The sequence below is a fragment of the Diadema antillarum genome, unplaced genomic scaffold (genome assembly GCF_040938485.1).
Source record: "Diadema antillarum isolate AM-2024a unplaced genomic scaffold, OU_Dant_1.0 scf00000115, whole genome shotgun sequence".
Classification (NCBI taxonomy): domain Eukaryota; kingdom Metazoa; phylum Echinodermata; class Echinoidea; order Diadematoida; family Diadematidae; genus Diadema; species Diadema antillarum.
In genome coordinates, this window is record NW_027271004.1 from 1713698 (window position 1) to 1734756 (window position 21059).

At 38.8% G+C, this 21059-nt stretch overlaps 1 protein-coding gene across 1 annotated transcript in view; it reads left to right on the forward strand.

Moving 5' to 3' along the window:
- The window catches only part of LOC139719807 (endoplasmic reticulum transmembrane helix translocase-like), a 32250-nt gene extending 23174 nt beyond the window's left edge, over positions 1–9076 (forward strand). Inside the window, exons 23-28 of the mRNA XM_071631192.1 lie at positions 46–163; positions 708–904; positions 2487–2629; positions 5768–5879; positions 7951–8094; positions 8969–9076. Of these exons, the coding sequence (XP_071487293.1) occupies positions 46–163; positions 708–904; positions 2487–2629; positions 5768–5879; positions 7951–8094; positions 8969–9076 (822 nt within the window). The remainder of the gene's footprint in view (positions 1–45; positions 164–707; positions 905–2486; positions 2630–5767; positions 5880–7950; positions 8095–8968) is intronic.
- Positions 9077–21059: the final 11983 nt, after the last annotated feature.

Genomic DNA, 21059 nt, shown 5'->3' on the forward strand with positions numbered 1-21059 from the left:
ATATTTTAGTTACACTGATATTTGTGTTGTCTGATCCCTTGACAGAAAAAGATTAATGCCCTTCTGAAGGATATTGAAGAGCAAGACCAGCCCCAGGTTGTGAAGCTGGGTGATGCCAGTATAGCCTCGCCATTCACCTCAAAGCTCTCATCAGTGCAATGTGGTATGTGTTGGAGGACAAATTTCTTTTAATTCATTTTTTGATTTTCCACCCATGACCCTTTTCTGACCTGTATGTTCTTTCTCTGTATTTCTTTTCTTTTTTTTTTTTTTTATGCCACAGAGGCATAATGTTTTCAGGTTGTCTGTCTGTCCGTCCATCCATAATCAATTTTGTGGACAGCATAACTCAACTGTTAGAGGTATCCAAATGAAACTTGGTATATGTATCTGTGAGAGAACGAAGTTGTGTCAGCTTTTGGTTGCACATGCTGAAGGTCAGAGGTTAAGGTCAAATTATTGATATTTAATGATTTCACCCATATCTATGCAATGCCTCAAGGTTTGTTTGGGGTTTATTTCAAAAAACTTAGTGCATATATACATTACCAGATTTTCTGGGGCAAGTTTTGGGCCATGGGGTCAAAGTTCAAAGTTTAAGAGGAAATCCTAAAGATTTCATTTGTTTTCACTGTATATCAGAAATGGCTCTAGATATCTTTATGAAACGTGACCTATGTGTGCACTGCCTTCACTCTTCGCTGCAGTGTGTCACATCATCAAGCAGGGCCGCTGCACGCTGGTCACCACTCTCCAGATGTTCAAGATCCTGGCCCTCAACGCTCTCATCCTGGCCTACAGCCAGAGTGTGCTGTACCTGGACGGGGTCAAGTTCAGCGACGCCCAGGCCACACTACAGGGTCTCCTATTGGCTGGCTGCTTTCTATTTATTTCAAGGTCAAAGGTTAGTTCATGCCATGACATCAGTTAAAGGTGCATGGTCCTGGTGTATCTTCGTACCAATGCTAATGGTGATCGGCAGTATCATCAACAGCGCCCTCTACACTACCGGGACTATGCACCTTTAATGTCCAGTACTGATGAGAGTTTTGGGCAAATTGCAACATCCAGTGAAATCTTCTCCAAATTATTGTTTCTCTTTAGAGCAAAGTATGTGTGTGTTTCTGGATGTGTTTAATGTGTGTACGTGTGTGTTTATATGTTTCAATGTATATTTGAGTGTATTTGCATGTGTGTGTTTGTATCTTTCTCTATAGGATTGAATGTATTTACAATGTGTTTGTGTGTGTATGAGTTTCTGTGTATGATTCATTGAGTGTGTTTGATTTACAAGTGTGTACGTGTTTATGTATGATTGAGTGTATTCAATTTACAAATGTGTATGTTTTTGTGTTTCTGTGTGTCATTAAGTGAATTTGATTTACATTTGTGTGTTTATATGTTTCTGTAAATACGTGAGTGTATGTACATGTGTGTGTGTGTGTGTGTGTGAGTGATTTTTTCCTCTCTCTCTCTCTCTCTACGAGAGCTGAAGGTGAGTTGTGTTTTCCTTTATTCTCTTCTTGCACACAGTAGTGTGAAGGAAGATACAATCAGGGAGGTGTTACAGAGATGGAGTGGCAACTCCTTCATAATTCATGCAAACACATGATTGGGTTCAAGGCGTTACAATGGGATGTCTAGCATTCCACTACGCTTTTAAGTCATGCTCGGCACCGCTCTAGTTGCAAGACGAAGTTCGGAGACGAAGAATGCATTTCACCTTTCATTGAATTACCAGCTTTATTTCACCGTAAGATTTTAAATGAAATACTCGAATTGATTTAGAATAGTTTAGGAAAGAATTCAATATTATAAACATGTATTTCTAGTTTCTTTGTAATGCGCAAATCGAAATGAAATGAATATTAGGCCCTCTTAAAATCTAATATTTTTCTGTAATGCGCACATTTCCGCATGTTAGTTTTCTATCTTTTAATCTGGGATATTTTGATCTTTCAAATAAAGTACTCCGCTGAAGCGTGTTCCAGCGTGCTTTTAAACTATTTGCTGTTAAAATTGTCAGTTTGACACTGCATTTTGATTCGCTGCTCCAATTCAAGGTACACAAATTCATTGTTGCCATCACATTGAAAGAGAGAGCGAATTGCAGTAGGGGCAAGTATTTCTAGATGTGAGAGCGCTAGACCCGATTATTGATGCTCTCTTTTGTCAAAGCACATGGGTAACACCTGTAGTTGAACGCATAACTTCTTGGCGGTGCCGCGCATGACTTCAAAGGAGAGCAGTAGTTGTCTCTCCTTCTCTAGCACCTCCCTGATACAATCATTTCTTTTTGTATGGAATAGGTGTGGGTAGCTCAGATTACAGCAATGCCATGATTTTCTTGTGCAGAATGTCAGGCTGTGTCTTGGGAATGAATTGCCGATGGCTTTTATTGCAGTGCACATTAACTTTCTTGAATACGACTTGTGGATGATTGTTGTCTATCTCTATTGCCTCTGTCACTTCCATCCCCACACCAGCCTCTGAAGGTGCTATCTAGGAGTCGGCCCCTGCCGAACATATTCAACGTGTACACGGTTGTGACGGTCATGTCTCAGTTCGCCGTCCACTTCTTCTGCCTCATGTACCTTGTCCAGGAGGCCAAGGCCAGGTCTCCCAAGAGGTCAGTGTCCAAGCAAAGTCCGCTTTCCCCACCTGTGAGGAAAATTTTCTCGCATTTTGCAAAGCGATAAAGCTAGCACTAAGAGAGTGTGTGTAAAAGTGCACACATTTTTGCTTGTTATGTGAAATGTAATTTTGTATCTGTGATTTCAAGATAGGTTTATTGTTGGGGTTTAGTTGCTATGTTATTGTCCCCGCCGCACGAGTTTGAGCTGGGGACTATGAAACGGGCTCCGTACGTGTGTGTGTCCGTGCGTCCGTCTGTCTGTCCGTCCGTCCGTCTGTCTGTCTGTGCATCCGTGTGTGATCAAAATCTTCAATTTGCTTCTTCTCTGTCATTTATTAGCCAATTTTGATTCTGTTTGCTTTATATGATAGCACTACATGGGAGCTTTGAAACTTCTACACAGAATTTCAGTTGTGACCTTTGACCTTGACCTTTGACATATATTGTACATTTTGCTACAAAATGCTACTCCTTCGCCATTTCTAACCCGATTTCGATTCCGTTTGCTTTATATGATGGCACTAGATGAGGGCTTTAAAACTTCTACACAGAATTTTGACCTTTGACCTTGATTTTTGACCTATATTGTACATTTTGCTACAAAATGCTACTCCTTCGCCATTTCTAACCCGATTTCGATTCCGTTTGCTTTATGTGATGGCACTAGGTGAGGGCTTCAAAATTTGTATACAGAATTTTGACCTTTGACTTCTTTGACCTTTGACCTTGATTTTTGACCTACATTGTACATTGGCTACAAAATGCTACTCCTTCGCCATTTCTAACCCGATTTCGATTCCGTTAGCTTTATGTGATGGCACTAGGTGAGGGCTTCAAAACTTCAACACAGAATTTTGACCTTTGACTTTTTTGACCTTTGACCTTGATTTTTGACATATATTGTACATTGGCTACAAAATGCTACTCCTTCGCCATTTCTAACCCAATTTCGATTCCGTTTGCTTTATGTGATGGCACTAGGTGAGGGCTTCAAAACTTCTACACAGAATTTTGACCCTTGACTTCTTTAACCTTTGACCTTGAGTTTTGACCTTTATTGTACATTTTGCTACAAAATGCTACTTCCGGCGGGGACATATATTATGCACTGCGTAATTTCTACTTTTCCTTGTTTGTTATTTTCTTCACATTCGCTAGTCCTGTAGCACGAGTAAATTTGCAGTCGTAATGCATACCAGTTACCCTTAACTGGTGACCGTATGTGCTACCAAAACTCATAACTGTCACGGCATCGGTAAACTGTTTGAAGTGCTCACGCAATTGTCGTGTTCATCCTCGAAAGTTAAAACGTGACATTCATCTTTAATACTTGGCCAAAAGTGCAAAAAAAAAAATTACTCGCATGAAAATTTCCACTTGTACAATATGCCTCTGCTCTCAAATTATCATAAAATATTCTTTTGTAAGAAGTCATGAGAATGATTCCTCCCATGTAGATGCTTCCAGCTCTGTATTTGTTGAAGGAAGAAATCGCTGGTGACAAAGATGCATACACAGCAATATGTGTGCGAGGATGCATAGTTTATGTTTGCAAGTTTAGTGTAATGTATTGGGTATCTGTAGCTTTTCCTAAAAGGATAGACAAATATATCAGCTTTTTACAAAATGCTCCCATCAAGTAATTTCATGTAACTAAACACAGCTTGAGGAGGAGAAAAGCTTTGAAGGCATCAGTAGTGAATTTTTATGGGGACAAGGACAGAAGATTTGCAAAGTGGTTGCTCAAATGTTTGGAATTGGTCACCTTCGAAGAAACCTCGACGAAGCCAAATATTTCACATTTTACAGTGACTGTCACAGCCATGAAACATTGGACTCATGTTTTGTGTGTCTTATAAAGTGATGAATTTACAATATTGGGATCAGTCTGTCGCCCTCTGTGTGTTTGTTGGTTTGTATTTTGCTTTTTTTTTTCCACTTATATATTCACATTTGTTTTTTGTTTTTGTTTTTTGTCCCCGCCGAACGAGTTCGAGCAGGGGACTATGAAACGGGCTCCGTACGTGTGTGTGTCCGTGTGTCCGTCCGTCCGTCTGTCCGTCCGTGTGTCCGTGTGTCCGTGTGTGCGTCCGTGTGTGATCAAAATCTTCAATTTGCTACTTCTCTGTCATTTATGAGCCAATTTTGATTCTGTTTGCTTTATATGATAGCACTACATGGGAGCTTTGAAACTTCTACACAGAATTTCAGTCGTGACCTTTGACCTTGACCTTTGACCTATATTGTACATTTTGCTACAAAATGCTACTCCTTCGCCATTTCTAACCCGATTTCGATTCCGTTTGCTTTATGTGATGGCACTAGGTGAGGGCTTCAAAACTTCTACACAGAATTTTGACCTTTGACTTCTTTGACCTTTGACCTTGATTTTTTGACCTATATTGTACATTTTGCTACAAAATGCTACTCCTTCGCCATTTCTAACCCGATTTCGATTCCGTTTGCTTTATGTGATGGCACTAGGTGAGGGCTTCAAAACTTCTACACAGAATTTTGACCTTTGACTTCTTTGACCTTTGACCTTGATTTTTGACCTATATTGTACATTTTGCTACGAAATGCTACTCCTTCGCCATTTTTAACCCGATTTCGATTCCGTTTGCTTTATATGATGGCACTAGTTGAGGGCTTCAAAACTTCTACACAGAATTTTGACCTTTGACTTCTTTGACCTTTGACCTTGATTTTTGACCTATATTGTGCATTTTGCTACAGAATGCTACTCCTTCGCCATTTCTAACCCGATTTCGATTCCGTTTGCTTTATGTGATAGCACTAGGTGAGGGCTTCAAAACTTCTACACAGAATTTTGACCTTTGTCTTCTTTGACCTTTGACCTTGATTTTTGACCTATATTGTACATTGGCTACAAAATGCTACTCCTTCGCCATTTCTAACCCAATTTCGATTCCATTTGCTTTATGTGATGGCACTAGGTGAGGGCTTCAAAACTTCTACACAGAATTTTGACCTTTGACTTCTTTGACCTTTGACCTTGATTTTTTACCTATATTGCACATTTTGTTACAAAATGCTACTTCCGGCGGGGACATATGTTACGCACCGCGTAATTTCTACTTTTCCTTGTTGTTTTTGTTTTTTTCCATGCAGGGAGGAGAAGTTTGCTGACCTAGAGAAGGACTTTGAGCCAAACTTGGTCAACAGCACAGTCTATATTTTGTCCATGATGTTGCAGATTAGCACCTTTGCTGTAAATTACAAGGTAAGGAGACATTTTGTCTGCTGTGTGTGCTTCTTGTCTGTCAGAACTTGCCAAGTGAAGCAGACACATGAGAGGCAGAGGAGAAATAGGCAGAACAAACTTTGCTATCACGAGATGATATCAGATGACATTTTTATTCATGAGAGTTAAGATATATATATCACAGAGGGCTCAATTGCACAAAAAGTGGTTCGTACTTGACATCTGCAATCTTCATCATCCAGTGACGCTTTCACATGTGATTTTTTTTTTTTGCCAATTTATTTTCTTTTGCTGTTGCTATTTCACTTTTTTCCTATTCTTTTTCCCTCTGTTATTCTTTATCTTGTTTGATGTTGCCTCCCTATTCATCCTTATCCTTCACAGGTTGCCCCCTTTGATCTTTTGGATCATCACTGACCCACCTCTGCCTTTTGTTTGTCCAACCTCTTGATTTAATCCCCTTCCCTTTCTTGTTGGGCTCCCTGTCTGTGATTTCTAATCCGTCCCTTTTGTTTTTTCTTTGTTCTGTGTCCCTAGCCCTCCCCTGTGTGTGCTTGTTGTGTGTAGTCCTTATATGTGATTGCTTTCCCTGCCCGTTTGTCATTTTGCCTCTGACGAAGATTCTGCTAGGATCGAAAGCTCAGGCCCATTTCAACTCCATTTTTTTTTTCTTCTTTGACTTTGCATCCAGATTTTCCCTTTACATGCATCACTGCCCAGTTTGTTCTGAAGCATATTGCCTCCCTTTGGGGTGTAAACAAGATTGTGCATGAAGCTAGTGGTGACAATTACTCTGAATTGCTTTGTTTTAATTGTACTTCCACCAAGGAGGTTATGTTTTTGCTGACTTTTGTATATTTGTTTGTTTGTTTGTTTGTTTGTTTGTTTGTTTGTTTGTTTGTTTGTGTGCAAAATAACTCAAAAAGTTGTGAACAGATGTGAATGAAACTTACTGGAAAGCTTAAGAATGACACAAGGAACAGATGATTAGATTTTGTTAGTGATTCGAGAATTTTTATAGATTTTATGAAGGATTTTCGATATTTTGGCAGGTAGGGTCAATGAACATGGGAGTTCAAGCTGCGCAATTTGTGAGGTTTGCATATGCGCACTAAAGTGTGTGCTTTGCACGGGCGAGGCGCCGTGCAGCTGGAAGTTGATGAGGTAACAAAATGCTTCTATACATATTGGGAAATTGGGCGATTTTCAGCATGCACACTTATTGTATGAGTGGAAATCACTGATCTTGTTTGGAGAACAAAATCAGTGGTGGGAATTAGCTGCTTGGCAGAGGTCTCTGCTTTCAGAGTGCTTCTCTAGTTGTTAAAGGACAAGTCCACCTTCATATACATGTGGATTGAGTGAATGCAACAATATAAGTAGAACACACTTGTAAAGCTCCGATGAGCTCTCATCTTGTTTTTTAGCTGCACATAGAAATTTTTGCAGAGGATTTTTACCTGCACACTGTACACCCAGCACTTGACAAGCACAAGGTACGATAATACGCCAGAGGCGGACTGTACCAGACTGGAAGAAGAAGAAGAAGACATAAGTGAAAGTTTGGGGAAAATCGGACAATCCGTCCAAAAGTTATGAATTTTCAAAGTATCTGGGCAGTCACTGCTGGATGAGAAGACTACTACAGTGTATGATGTCATATGCGTACAACGATATAAAGAAAATAAAAAGAGAATTTCACAAAACTTCACTTTTTTGATAAAGTGCACATTTCTTCGACTAGTTACTGACATATGTTAAGGGTAATATTATTCCCCCCTGCCTTCTGAAAGAGAGAAGTCAAGTGTTCTTTTGTTATGCGAGAAAAGTGAAAATATGTTGAATTTTCTTCATTCTGTCTTTATATCGTTGTACACATGTGACATCACAAGCTATAGTAGTCTTCTCATCCAGCCTCGAGTGAGCAGAAACTTCAAAAATTCATAATTTTTGAACGGATTGTCCGATTTTCCTCAAACTCTCACTGATGTGTTCTACTAACATTGCTGCATTCACTCAACCCAAATGTCTATAAAGGTGAACTTCTCCTTTAATGTGTAGCTTTTTTGTTTGTTTGTTTTCACTACAGGGCCACCCATTCATGGAGTCCCTGAGGGACAACAAGCCCCTCCTCTACAGTCTCTTCTTCTCCACCATGGCCGTGTTCGCCCTCGTCTCCGGCGTCGTGCCAGACATCTCCGACCAGTTCGAGATAGTCGAGTTTACAACTGATGTAAGTATTGTACAGTAGTGGTTACCTCATTAGGTACACGGCGTTCACGGGAAGGAGTATTCATAACTCTTGTTTAAAGTGCAAAACAGTTCACATATGCCTGCAGAACTGTCAATTTTTTGCTCTAAAATGTACACATATGCCTAAGAAATGTGTGAAATAACGCTGTAATAACGCAATTTCATTTGAGTACCAACAAAATTGTGAGATATTGGCCAAAATTTTTGCCAGAAGTATGACAGTCTATAGTCAGTTTGCTTAATGTCAAATTTTGAGATTACCGTTACACGGTGGATAAAAGCACCAAATTTGGAGAGATGATCCCTCAGGTCCTACTCATTGATATTTGAATAGGAAAATTGTCTATTCTGGAAAATTCTTATTTTCATGGTATAAATGCTGAATTTCATTTTGCAGAAGATTTCGCGTGCATGAAACTTTTGCAAATTTTGCGAGGAGGCAAGATTGCGAAAGCAAAATGCGCACAATTCTAAACGATGCATTGAATGCCAGTGACAATCCGCGAAAGTCTCATGTCGCGAAAATAGCAAAATGACTGCACCGCCTGTCATCCTGTGGCAGATTACCGATTACTCTCTGTGCACATGCAGCTAGCTGTGCAGCTTAAAGTTCAAAAGTTCAAGTATGTGTTGTACAATAGAGTTTTGTGAGTGCACAGTGCATACACATGCAGAGTGAAGTTTGTCATTACTGAGGAGGGCACTCCAATCCTTGTGAGCAGAGACAATTTTTACGTAGTTCGCCCTCTATAGGCAGTGAGTATATAACCTCTGATATTATTCCACTTTTATATCATGGAGTAATTTTTTTCTTTCTTTCTCTATCTATCTCTATATTTCTATCTCTCAAACAGTTCCGATTTCTTGTGTTTCAAGTTTTGGTGGGCGACATGGCAGCTGCTTTCATCATTGACAGATTTCTACAATTCTTCTTGGGAACGGCCAGATTGCAAGAGTCATAGTAGTCTGTGCCGCCGCGCTAGCGAATTAGAAATGTTATTATACAAAGATATAATTTATATGCATATTTCTTAGAATTGCAAAATGAAAAATCATCTACATGTATTGTGAAATTATGCTAGTTTCTCTTTTCCATAATGAAGATGTTTCCTCTTGTTGATTTTGTTTTCTTGATTTGCGGAGAGTTGATGGTATGATGTAATCATATTTAGATATTTGATTAAACTCTTCCGAGAAGTCATTGAGTAGTATTTGTTCATGCCGGAATATCCACTACTCTACAGACTTTTGACATGCAAATAAAATGCTTTTGCATGTTAAACATGGAAGATCTACAGTAGAGACCAGGCCAGTGGAACTAGACTTTTAGTTACAACAGCCTGTAACTCATGCAAGCAAGAAGTATCATACAACTGTGTCTTGAGCAAAGGCTAGCCCCTCATGTCTAAAAAAAAGGGATGATTCATGTAATAAGTCACTTGACAACAGTTGATAGTTGGTTATTTCAATCATGTATAAGATGTATATACACCTTTTTGTTTTACAAGGCAACTTTTAGACTCCAAAAGTACTACCAAGGAAATAGTAGCAAGGTAAACACGAGACATTTTTGTCTACCCTGTTGGGCAATGTTCAGCGGCAGTATTGAATTCCAGGTGGGATAAAAGTGGGGCTTTCCTCTACTCTCATAGTCGGCAAGCATCGGTATGTCTTTAAGTCACTTACCATGGTATAATGAAAAATGGGATGTGTATCCCTTCAGCTTTTTAAGATTTGTTAATGCAATCGTGACGTCGTGAAAACATGACGAGAATAAAACAAGACAAGAATAAAATGACAAGGCAGGCATGTAATTTATCAAAGTTTTTCATCACTTTTTCAGAAGTTTCTACCAACACCTCAATCATGTAAAATTTTAATTAAAGAGTGCTGAATAAACATACGCAAGGGGAGGGGGGGGGGGGATTTAGGCTCCTTGAATATAGCTACTGGTGTAACTGTAAATGTATGGTGAATGCCAAGTTTAGTACTTGCCATAGATATTTCCAGTATTCTGCAGTATTGATTATACATGTGTCAGCTCTTCTATAAGTCACGTTCTTCGGGAGGCATGTATGTCGGCAAACAATCAGTTGTGGTTGTCGTTTTTTTTTTAGTGTGTGTGTGGATGTCATCATTTCATGTTTTCGAGTTTGATATGCAAGAGAGAACAAGGTCCCATCATTCCCTCACTTTAATATATACATGTGTCGCAGAAAAACATAGTAACATTGACTAAACAAGAACACTGGCTTATATTTAATAACCTTTTTCCTTGTATTACATGCAGTGAGAATACCAGGTACTGGATAATGTCATACGCTTGTAGTTTACTGTACGTATGACTCATTGGCTAACCAGGTAACTTGCTGAAAATTTTCTGCATTGCATCAAAAGCAGTCCTCTCTCGCAAGGAGTGGGTGGAGTAGAATGGCATGAAAGAAATAACAGACCGCATGCATCTTGCGCTCTTTTTGTAAAGCTGAAGTGAATTTGTCTCCCTCATTTTCTCTGTAAGGATGGGAAACCCAGATTTCATTAGAATTGTTGTATCCTGCCATAAGAGGATTCTACTTCAGAATCTCAACCTCAAAGGAAATGTCAGTCCTTTGATTAACCTAACATGGAGATTGCTCCTTTTCCTGTAATATTCACACTGCTCATTTTCACTCGATTAATATAGAAACTTTCATGCATGTTAGTCAGTGTGGAATTGTTTGTGTTCGGAAGAACTCATTTTGTTTAGCCTTGTGGTTGGTGTGTTGTTGAAAATTAAGGTTCATTTGTATGGAGCTGTGTGATGGTCAAAGGCTGTATACTGCTAATGTTGAGGGTTACAATTTATTATGTTGTCACGGTGCTGCCAAGACTTGCATATTGCAGCTTTATCATAGGCATGCACTTGAATATCAGTTTCTGATTGGTTACTAATAATTGGATCTCAGCTAGACCATTTTAAAACTTACTGTGGGTAAGAAAAGTCCAGAGGGTGGTTTTGAACATTTGCCCGTGCTCAACGATGAGGCAGGACCATGTAAAGGACTGGTTAGATGTGAAATAAGGACATTTTGAGGGAATACAATAAAACAAAATCCTATTTTGCATGGTACTCCTCCCCAATCAAGTTTTGTATAGATTGTTGAGTAATGTGCAAAATGTGCATGTCAAAAGTCGTTGTGAGTGTTTTTTGTGTTGTGCAGAGTTGTTAGAATGTCCCGTTTCCATACTGTGTCTATCTCATGATAACAATCATTCTTTATGTGTGATGTGTAGTTGTTTTGTTGTCTTTTTTAAAGAATATCAGGGTATTATTTTCTTCCGCAGTGCCATCGGTTTGTATGGCATGTTGATTAAAAGCGATAGTCGGAGGAGGAGTGACCACAAATTTGAGATTCTTGCCTCTCGCTTTGATGACTGTTGGGTATGTACAGTAAGCTTGGATTAAACGCAAGACAAAACATTCATATTGCTGGGAATAATGATGGTGTACACTTGTTGGTGCATCGAGGACAGTGTCGGTTTGGTTGTATTCCAGTGACGTCATGATTTCAACCCAGGTAGAGAGTAAAGTTACTTCTTCACTGTAGCTCTTCTCCAATAAAAACCTCAAACTCTTCTGCCAATCAGCATTTAGATGGCTACAGGTACGTTTGTACATAGTATGTGCATATCTGGAAGCATTTGAGAGAAATCATTTGATTCAGTCTGAAAAAGATCCTCTTGTATGAGCAACACTGCAGAGTATGGTAGCAAAAATGAATGAATGAATGATTGAATGACTAGTCCAGTGTAGCCTTTTGTCAAGGCCCTCTCGCTGTATGGTGAAGAGAGCCCTGTTGAGTGGGGTTGCGCGAGGGCCTTTTGAGATCTGCTTCGCATCCGTTTGTTAGCCCTCTGAATTACCGACTTTTGCTCCCCGATTTTGGGAGCAATGGTCGACCAATCTGCATGTCTGTCTGTTTGAGCCTGATTTGCATACAGCGAATGCATGCCACATACCTCCACTGGTGGTCAGTGATGCATGTGAACAGGCAGGACAACGCCGAGATGAAGGATGGGGGGGGGGGGGGGGGGGGGTGCGCCATTCCATTGGTCCACCGGAACCCGTTAATATGACTATTCAGTAGGGTTCATATGTGTCGTGAATAATAATGAGTGAAGCAGATCTCAGAAGGCCCTCACGCTGTCGCACTCAGCTGGGCTCTCTTCATTTGCCTGTTCTAGCCATCATACGGTGAGAGGGCATTGACGAAAGGCTTTTGTCCAGGGGTGCTACATACAATGTACGTCTATCAGGACCCAAGATGGCATGGGCTAAACCAATTGCCTACCCTCGGCTTAGCAGTAGTTGTAGTGGTAGCAGTAGTAGTAGTTGTTGTTTGGCATGTTTCAAATCATTAATCATATTACTACATCAGAGCACTTGTTAGAAAGTTTTTGATAAGTCTTCTGTTCATGTCAAGACACTTGTTATGATTGGAGCAGCAGTGTTTGCGCTCCTCGAGTAAAACTGCCCGTCTTGTTTAGATTGGGATACAATTATTTTTTTATGCTCGGCACATGAAAGTACCTTTAATATTGGCATTTTGTGTCCTGGGCATCCATCATACCACAATACTATTTCACAGGCAGTGGCATTCCCCATAGCTTTTGCAAATTGTGTTGATTTAACACATTGCGCGTGTGCATTTTATGTAGATACTTTGTAGCATAGATTTTCAATACATACAGTGCAGGGACTGAGCAAAAATGAAACAATATCTAAGAATCATGCTCTGCTTCTCACTGAAACATTTGTTGTATCAATTTCTCTTCTGGAGATTGAAAGTAGAATATTGTATGTTCCATGAACATGCACAAATTATTTGTAGGTGAGCATTGTTCAAGGCCATATTAATCCAGGAATTTGTTGTACTTGTACATTTGTACCACCGTAGGGCCTATACCCAATTCATCGTTAAATTGTCAGGGCAATGCAGGGAGTGTTTAGTTAACTGGAATATATGTTGAGAAATTGTTGAGTTAAAGTATGTGTTTTAATATTATGTTCCTTCGTTTACTTTGTATTTTACTATACTTTTTTTTTGTACGCAAATCTTGTGTGAACTTCAGTATTTATGTTGAATGAAACATTGTTCAAGGTACCTGGTATGTCAGTCACTTAAAAGTAGGAGTTTGTGATTGTAGGCAAGATTACACTTCTTAAATTAAAGGGGGAAAAAAGACCAGAAAATAAATCTGAAATACACTTTTCAGTCAGAGTAATCCTGTCTACAGAGCTGCCAAGTCTCCCTGATTCTGCAGGAGTCTTCATGGAAATGTCAAAATCTGTCCATATTTGAATTAGAGAATATTAAAATCTCCCTGATTTGGGAATTATTTTTTTGCCCCTTGAAATGCATGTAACACACATACACATCTCCCTGATTGCTGTATGGAATCTCCCTAATTTGGATGTGGGAATATGTTGGCAGACCTGTGTCTATGACTGAAAAGCATGTGAAAATTTTATGCATTGTCATACAGTTGTAGCATATATTATTCTGATAAAATGCTTCTACAAATTTATACAGTGCATTAATTTTGACAATCCTCATCACAGTTATTCATGATTTGTGCACTCGACACGCAGCTCAAATACTGTATACGCTATAATTTTCACGTACATAAATTTTCGCGAATTGCCGCTGTCACACATTTTCGCGAGTGGTTAAATTCGCGATTGGGGGACCAGAGAAAATATGAAGTGGCAAAGACAGTGTGAATTTTCAACTTACTAGCAAATAAGAATGATACTAGTTATACACTGCATGAAAAAAAACTTACCAAACTCTGCGAACTAGTAAGTTAGAATTCAACGTGTTTGAAGTGGTTAAGTCCATCGCGCTAGATTTCTGACAAGTGGTCCCCTTGCGATAATGGATTGGCTCTTTGCAGTATTCGTAAGTAGAGGTGGATGTGCTATATGTACGTAAACAAGCTTAGCCAGTATGGTCTGTTCAGTAAGCTGTGACACGGTATACTAGTACTGAAATGTTCGTATCATCGAGGCAAGGGATTCATTTTGGAAGGTAAAATTTTCGCGTGTTGTTAATTTCGCGAATAGCTCCCGACTCGCGAAATTCGCGAAAATAAAACCCCCGCGAAATATATAGCGTATACAGTAATCAGCATACTATTTTACCACTATGATGTCATTATTTTAATGAAAAGGGTCCACTCTGTTAACTCATTGTCTCTAAAATGTGGTAATTTTCCAATAAGGCTGTGTACAGGATGCATCGGGTTTGTGGTATACAGAGGATTAAGCTCCCAAGTTGTGATGTTAACCTTTACCCTACCATCTTCCTTTCATCAAGAAGTTTTATTCATGTGGTCTCAGGAGAGGCTGTGTCTGAGTAGTGAATTTATTACCGGATATACATGTATAACCTCTGTACCTCACCAGCTACACATACTGTATTACCTGTCTGTGGAATATACATGTGTTGTACCTTTGTAATTTTGATATTATTTGAAGTAGCTAGTCTTCATGCAAGACTGATGGGCAGGTATGATGCACAGAGTCATGTATGCCAACTGTCAAACATATGACAAGTATCAGCTGTGATCTTTAAAAAAACAGCAGATGCTTCTAGAAATGAGCCTATTGGAGTGAATCAATTTCTGTGACAGGATACTTGTGTTTGCGGAGAAGCCAGCTCTTTAGATCCATAAATTTGCCAGAATGTTAATCAAATGTACTGTAGTCAATGAAATGGCGAGAATATTATTGTGTAGTTGTGTTTTGATTTTCTATGTGTCCATTCCAAATAATCCTGATTTCATGTTATGGCAGATTGCAATCGTATCACCTCATTTCTCCCCAATGCTGTGTCCCAACGCTGTGAATCAAATTATGTGTACAATGTATGTCGAAATATCCCTGATTGAACAAATGTAGCAGCGTTTGCTCAGCGGTCGGTTCTTGATTGCAAACTTGAAGAATTTCACGTGAAATAAACATTGCCTCGATGCCGACACATTGCTAGCACGCACAGGCTTTGGTCTCATTTGTCGCTATGGTAACAGAAAGAGATTACTGAGAAGTCATTGTCACCATTAACTTTGATATTCTTTTCGGTACCTCTGTAGCTTCATTTGTGTGTGTGTGTGTGTGTGTTTTGTTTTTCTTCAGAAGCCCCTCGGGCCCTGTGGTACAATATAGACTGGGTCACGATACTTCGCCAGACTCTTGTTGAGAGAAGCTCAAAGTACACGTATTAGGTAGCATGGGGGGAAACATGGGCAGTCCGATAGAATTGATCTCCATGCACTGCCCACAATGGTAGACTAAAAACCACTAATGGCACCCGTCAGCTAATTTGCACATCAAAGTCAGTCAGCCAATCTTCCACCACTGCCCAGTCATAAAACGGGTTGTTTAACAGATCACTGGTAGAAACTGATACGACATTGAAAGCTCCTTCACACCATTTAATTTACAACGTCTCTGTATTAAAGGTGATTCCCTTTTTTTGTAAATCAGATCGTATTGAAGGTTTACAGGGATGGTACAGTTATGGTTGAGATGGGGGCTTCAGGTTTCCAACGTTTTTTTAATGATAATTTGATATGATGAGAAACCTCAGGTGCGAGTTTCTTCACTTTGTCTCCCTCTACAAATTAAATTTATTAAGATCGCAACTGCTGATCTGTAAATTAATTTACAGATCAGCAGTTGCGATCTTAACAAATTCAATTTGTAGAGGGAGACAAAGTGAAGAAACTCGCACCTGAACCTTCACCCCTCTGAATAATATCTTCCTTTCAATGAGAAACCTCTTATGAAATATGAAAGAGCATGTAATTCTAACACTCAAGAGGCATTCAAAGCTTATTTGATGAAAATTGCGTTTTAAAAGGGCTGGAATATCCAAAACAAAGCAATCCCTATTTAAGGATTAGGATTGCTTTGTTTTTCTTGTTTATTGATATGTCAGTCATTTCAAAATCAATTTTATTAAATACAGTATTGTATGCTATACAGTCAACACACACCCACACAGGCAAACAATAGTACATACAGTACATGCATACACACACACACACACACACACACACACACACACACACACACACACACACACAGTCAAATTTACCTTGCCAACAACGCTCTAACTAGGTTTATCTTCCAACAATCGTACAAACCCTATGCAAACAAACTTCCATACTTCCATCTCTTCAACATGTACACACTCATACACTGTCATCTTTAGGTGTCTTAGAATTCAAGCACGATAATATTTTGTTGCTGTTTTTCCTTCTGTAAATGAATCAACTATTTCTTTATTCACAGAATTATTATTATGTACAAAATATCTTCTAGGAAATACAATCTTCTGAATACAAACAATCATACCACCAGAATGGCCATATAAATATACTTTAGAATACAGCACTGAAATTGTGACCAATATATGGAGAATAAAAGTACATGTACAGTGACAAATGACAATAATACAGGGGAAAAACAGTTTACACCTATACCATACAAGAAAATACACAGAAAGAGTCAAATCCCTGGAGTACATAGTTTTGTACAAGTATAAATGAAATGTAAAATTCTCTCAGGAGACAAATTGGATATGTTCGGCTCAAATGCTGCTTTAGACAAACAGCTATGAGAGTTCAGTCAAGGGTTGTTGTTTGAAATACTTGTGGCCAGATGATGCCATGTTTCACTGCTTTATGAGAAGATGGATATGCACTTCACACACCACGGGCTATTGAGCACAAAGTTCTTTCACAACAGTGCATCAGGAATGGTGGGTGACCCCTCATGTGGTGGCATACAAAAATGTGTAAGGGGGAAAAAGAAGGAATAAGAAAAGGAGGGGAACAGGAAAGAAGAAGAGGAAGAAGAAGAAGAAGAAGAAGAAGAAGAAGAAGAAGAAGAAGAAGAAGACAAAGAGGAGGAGGAAACGAAGGAGAAAGAAGATGAAAACGAAGATGACCAAGGGGAGGAAGAAGAAAAGAAGAACAAGATAAACATGGAGAGAAAGAAGAGGGGAGAAATGACAAAGAGCATCTCACACAAAATTATTGCAAAACACATGCTAAATGGATGCTACAATGAGTTTTTCTTTGTTCTAACTGCTTCCCTTTTCCTTCCTGGCAGAAATGAGGTGAAAATTCCATAACAAGAATGAACCACATTTTTTTTTTCTTCATACGTGAGATGCTTGAAATATATGTTTCATTTCAAGTCATCAAAAATGGCACTTGATGATGTCAGATGTGTAATTTTCTTTGGGGGGGGGGGGGGGGACACAATTATAAGCTTATTATCAAGTTTGTGGTCTCTAAACCTGTATGATGATACACACGACATAATAAAGGCATTCTTACAATCTTTTCAGTACTGATTGTAGGCACAGCTATTACACATACATTGTATAAACAGGAAAGAAAGAGAAAAAAAAAATGAGAATTTGTGGATGCAATTAAGTATGAGAATGCTGCGATAGAATTCCAATCAGTGCTGACATTTTGTACACTACACATGCTGTCTGTTTTCTTTTTTCTTTCCCGGAGCAGCAATGCTTTTGGACTGATTCAATGAACATTTACCATGTAGCCTGTAGTCTTATTAAAGGCATGGTACACAGCAAGAACATTATCACAGTGTACACTTGATTACAAATCTAACTTCCGACGTAAAGCATTTCTGTTTCAACACAGGTAAAAAAGGGACACTTGATTTGACTTCAATTACATGTGTCCATAATGACAGCAATTCAATAAAACAAAAGCCAGTACATCGCCATATGAAAACAAAACAAAAAATCCTCCTTATTTGGAACTGTTCTTTCCCTCATCCAAAGTCTTAAAGATATTGATGATGAAATTTAAACAAATTACTTAGGATGGGCCAGAGAAAGTTCATTTCATCCTTGTTTTCACATTACAATAAACCTCACGTAAAATTCAACATCACATAAGTTGAAAAATTGCCTTTGTTGACGCAGTGAAAAAGTCCAGTAGTTACCTTGTTATTTCTCTTTCTTTTAAGTTTTGTTGACTCAAACATTTGCATGAAGTCAAGAGATTTTCAACAGTCCGGTGCATGTGGACTTAAATGAATATGCCTAATTTTCTGTGCTTCAGTGTCCACAAATTTCATATACATTGATTATGTTCTCTCTGTACAACCCAAAGGATGATTAGAATGATAACCAATCTCCTGCAATTAATTCAAAACATGCTCAAATTAAGCTGCATTTATTTGGTTGACATATACGATTTAAACTTGGCATTGACAGTTGACCTTATATCTGTTCGAAGTGCATCTTTATAAGAAAACAATGAAATCTTTGGCTCAATGTCAGCTAGATCGTGCTTTAGACTGATACATGCATTTAATAGCAGATTTTAGATTTCGGACTGCGGTACAGTAATGCAGGGGATTTTACATTGAAAAAAAAAAAGAAGCTTCTGAATACATTCTCATGCTGTTCACACCCAGAATACACATTTTTGTCAAAGCTGGAACAAAATAGATGTGCATTGCTATGAACGCTAACAGGACACACATACATGTGTATTTCATTTAATCAAGAAGACATATTTTCTTTGCAGATCCAAACTAACATGGACTATACATCAGTCTCTGATCATGCCTGAAATTCATAGTTTTGCATCTAAAAAAAGAATATTATCTTGTTAACATTCTCTTATGACGTATATTCACCCAAGTTCCTTCTACCGTACAACCGTAAAAGTAACACAGGTAATAAATATGCCGAAACGTATCATACACATTGAGGATAGAAGTATTAGTATTTCATATTTGTGCTTTATACAATATGCGATATCTATTTACAAGTTTTGATGAATTGGCAAAATCACATGGTAATATTACTTGGGCGAACGATGGGACGTATTTCTCTCGAACCGCGAGAAACAGTCACGACAGTAATGTGAAACTTTTGGGAAAACACTGTGAAGACGTGGTCGAACACCAAAATCCTAGCGATCATGGTGGCTTTTTGCTCTGCGTAGCAAGAACTATGGCAAGTATTAAAAATCAGACAGCACTAGTGTAGCACCTATGTCTACCAACAAACACATTCACTCATGTCAGACGCAAAATAAGTACCAGTGCCTTGGTATACAGAACAATGTGACCTGAACCTACAGAAAAATAATAATAATGATAGAGTGATAACAATTTGGAACACTAGGCTGGCATGAATATCCCATGTGTATATCAAAACACACACAAACAAACAAACAAACAAGCAAACAAAAAGCCTGTTTAAACCTGACTTTACGCTGGAGACTAAATGTTGGTACTGACACAATTTTGATGTCACCTTGACTCATCAAAGGCACTTAAAATACAGTTTTCAATGACATAGTGTGCATGAACTCATACAGCTCTGGGCTTCAGCTGGTTACACCTATAAAACACAGGATAAACATTTAACAAAATCACTTCTATGAGGATAATTCATCTACACATGTTAGACATTATTTGGTAACTGGCGCAACAGGTCAGCAAATTAAAGACTCGACATAAGGTAATATTCAAAATAAATGCAATTTTTTTCATCGAGGGGGCTACCAATACTCAAACAACCCAGCACACACAAAGCAAGCTACGAAATGATTTTAATAAGGAACGACGGAAATCCATGTGTTTCACGTAAGGCTACTGTGAAATTTTGCACTCGTATTTACGCAATGAATTTTAGGTGCCACCTTTGTAGCATAATCTGACTGCACTACAAATTGGGAGTTTTGGCACAGATGTGCATGTACCACATAGACTTGCTACCAGTAACCATAACAATACATACATCATTCCCACATTTTTCATGAAGAGTTGTAGAAGCGTGCATACATGCACAAATGGCCAACATGGATACAAACGAGATGAGATCACCATTAAAAAAAAATAAAAATGATTGATTTCTAATCTTGCTCTGACAGCCTATCATCCCTCTACTGAGTTAACAATAAATTAAAATAGATCTAAGGCTCTCCCTGCTTCCATCTTTACAGAGGCATTAAACAACAAAGGCACTTCAAGTACATAAACTGATTTCAAATGGCTTCAGAACAGTTTAATGTGCTTTACACACAAACTACAAAAGAGTTTGTCTCCACAATTCAATCCTTTCCGACCAGTGCCTACAAAACTGTGATGATACACAGCAGGATATCGCTGGTGATCGAAGAAGACACTACAGGGGTCGGTTTCGATTCTCGTGGAATACGAGGAACTCGAACTCCCGGCTCACTATGCCAAGTGCGTAGAGTACTGGATGTCCAACAAGCGTGCATTATTTCAGTTTTTTTTCTGTGAATCGATGGCAGAAAGTTGTGACAGTTACAATTTTTAAAGGCAATCACTGGTAAAAATGCTTTCTCGCGTGCTTTCCTAGCAGCAACAAGACAAGAGAGGAGTTTTGCTAGATTGGAGTACAAACTCATTCTGGCTCCTAATTTCCACCTTCAGTCTCTCTTTCTTCTCTTTTCATTTTTCTTTGATGCAGAGTAACAAACAATCAAAACAGGATACTTTCTGGTAATGGACAGCCTCAAGCATCTGCAAACCCCATATGCCATTTTTGTCAACAGCCTGCATATCATTGATTAAACTAAAGACACTGCACATGTAAGCTCATTCATGCTTGCATGAGGACACAGCAAAACAATATTATTGCAACTTCTAACAAAACCTGAATGTCGATGATGCAAGCTATTTTGCTTCTCTGAGTACAATGGAAAACAAATCCAAAAAAAAAGTCTGAGTTGTACTACCACTAGAGACAAGGAAACTTCAAATCAAATCTTCACCTGGGCAGTGTCTCAGGAAACTTGTCAGTCACTGACAACTGTTATAAGCTACTGAAATCTTTGCATCTGATTGGCTGAGAGCAAATGCCTCATCTCATC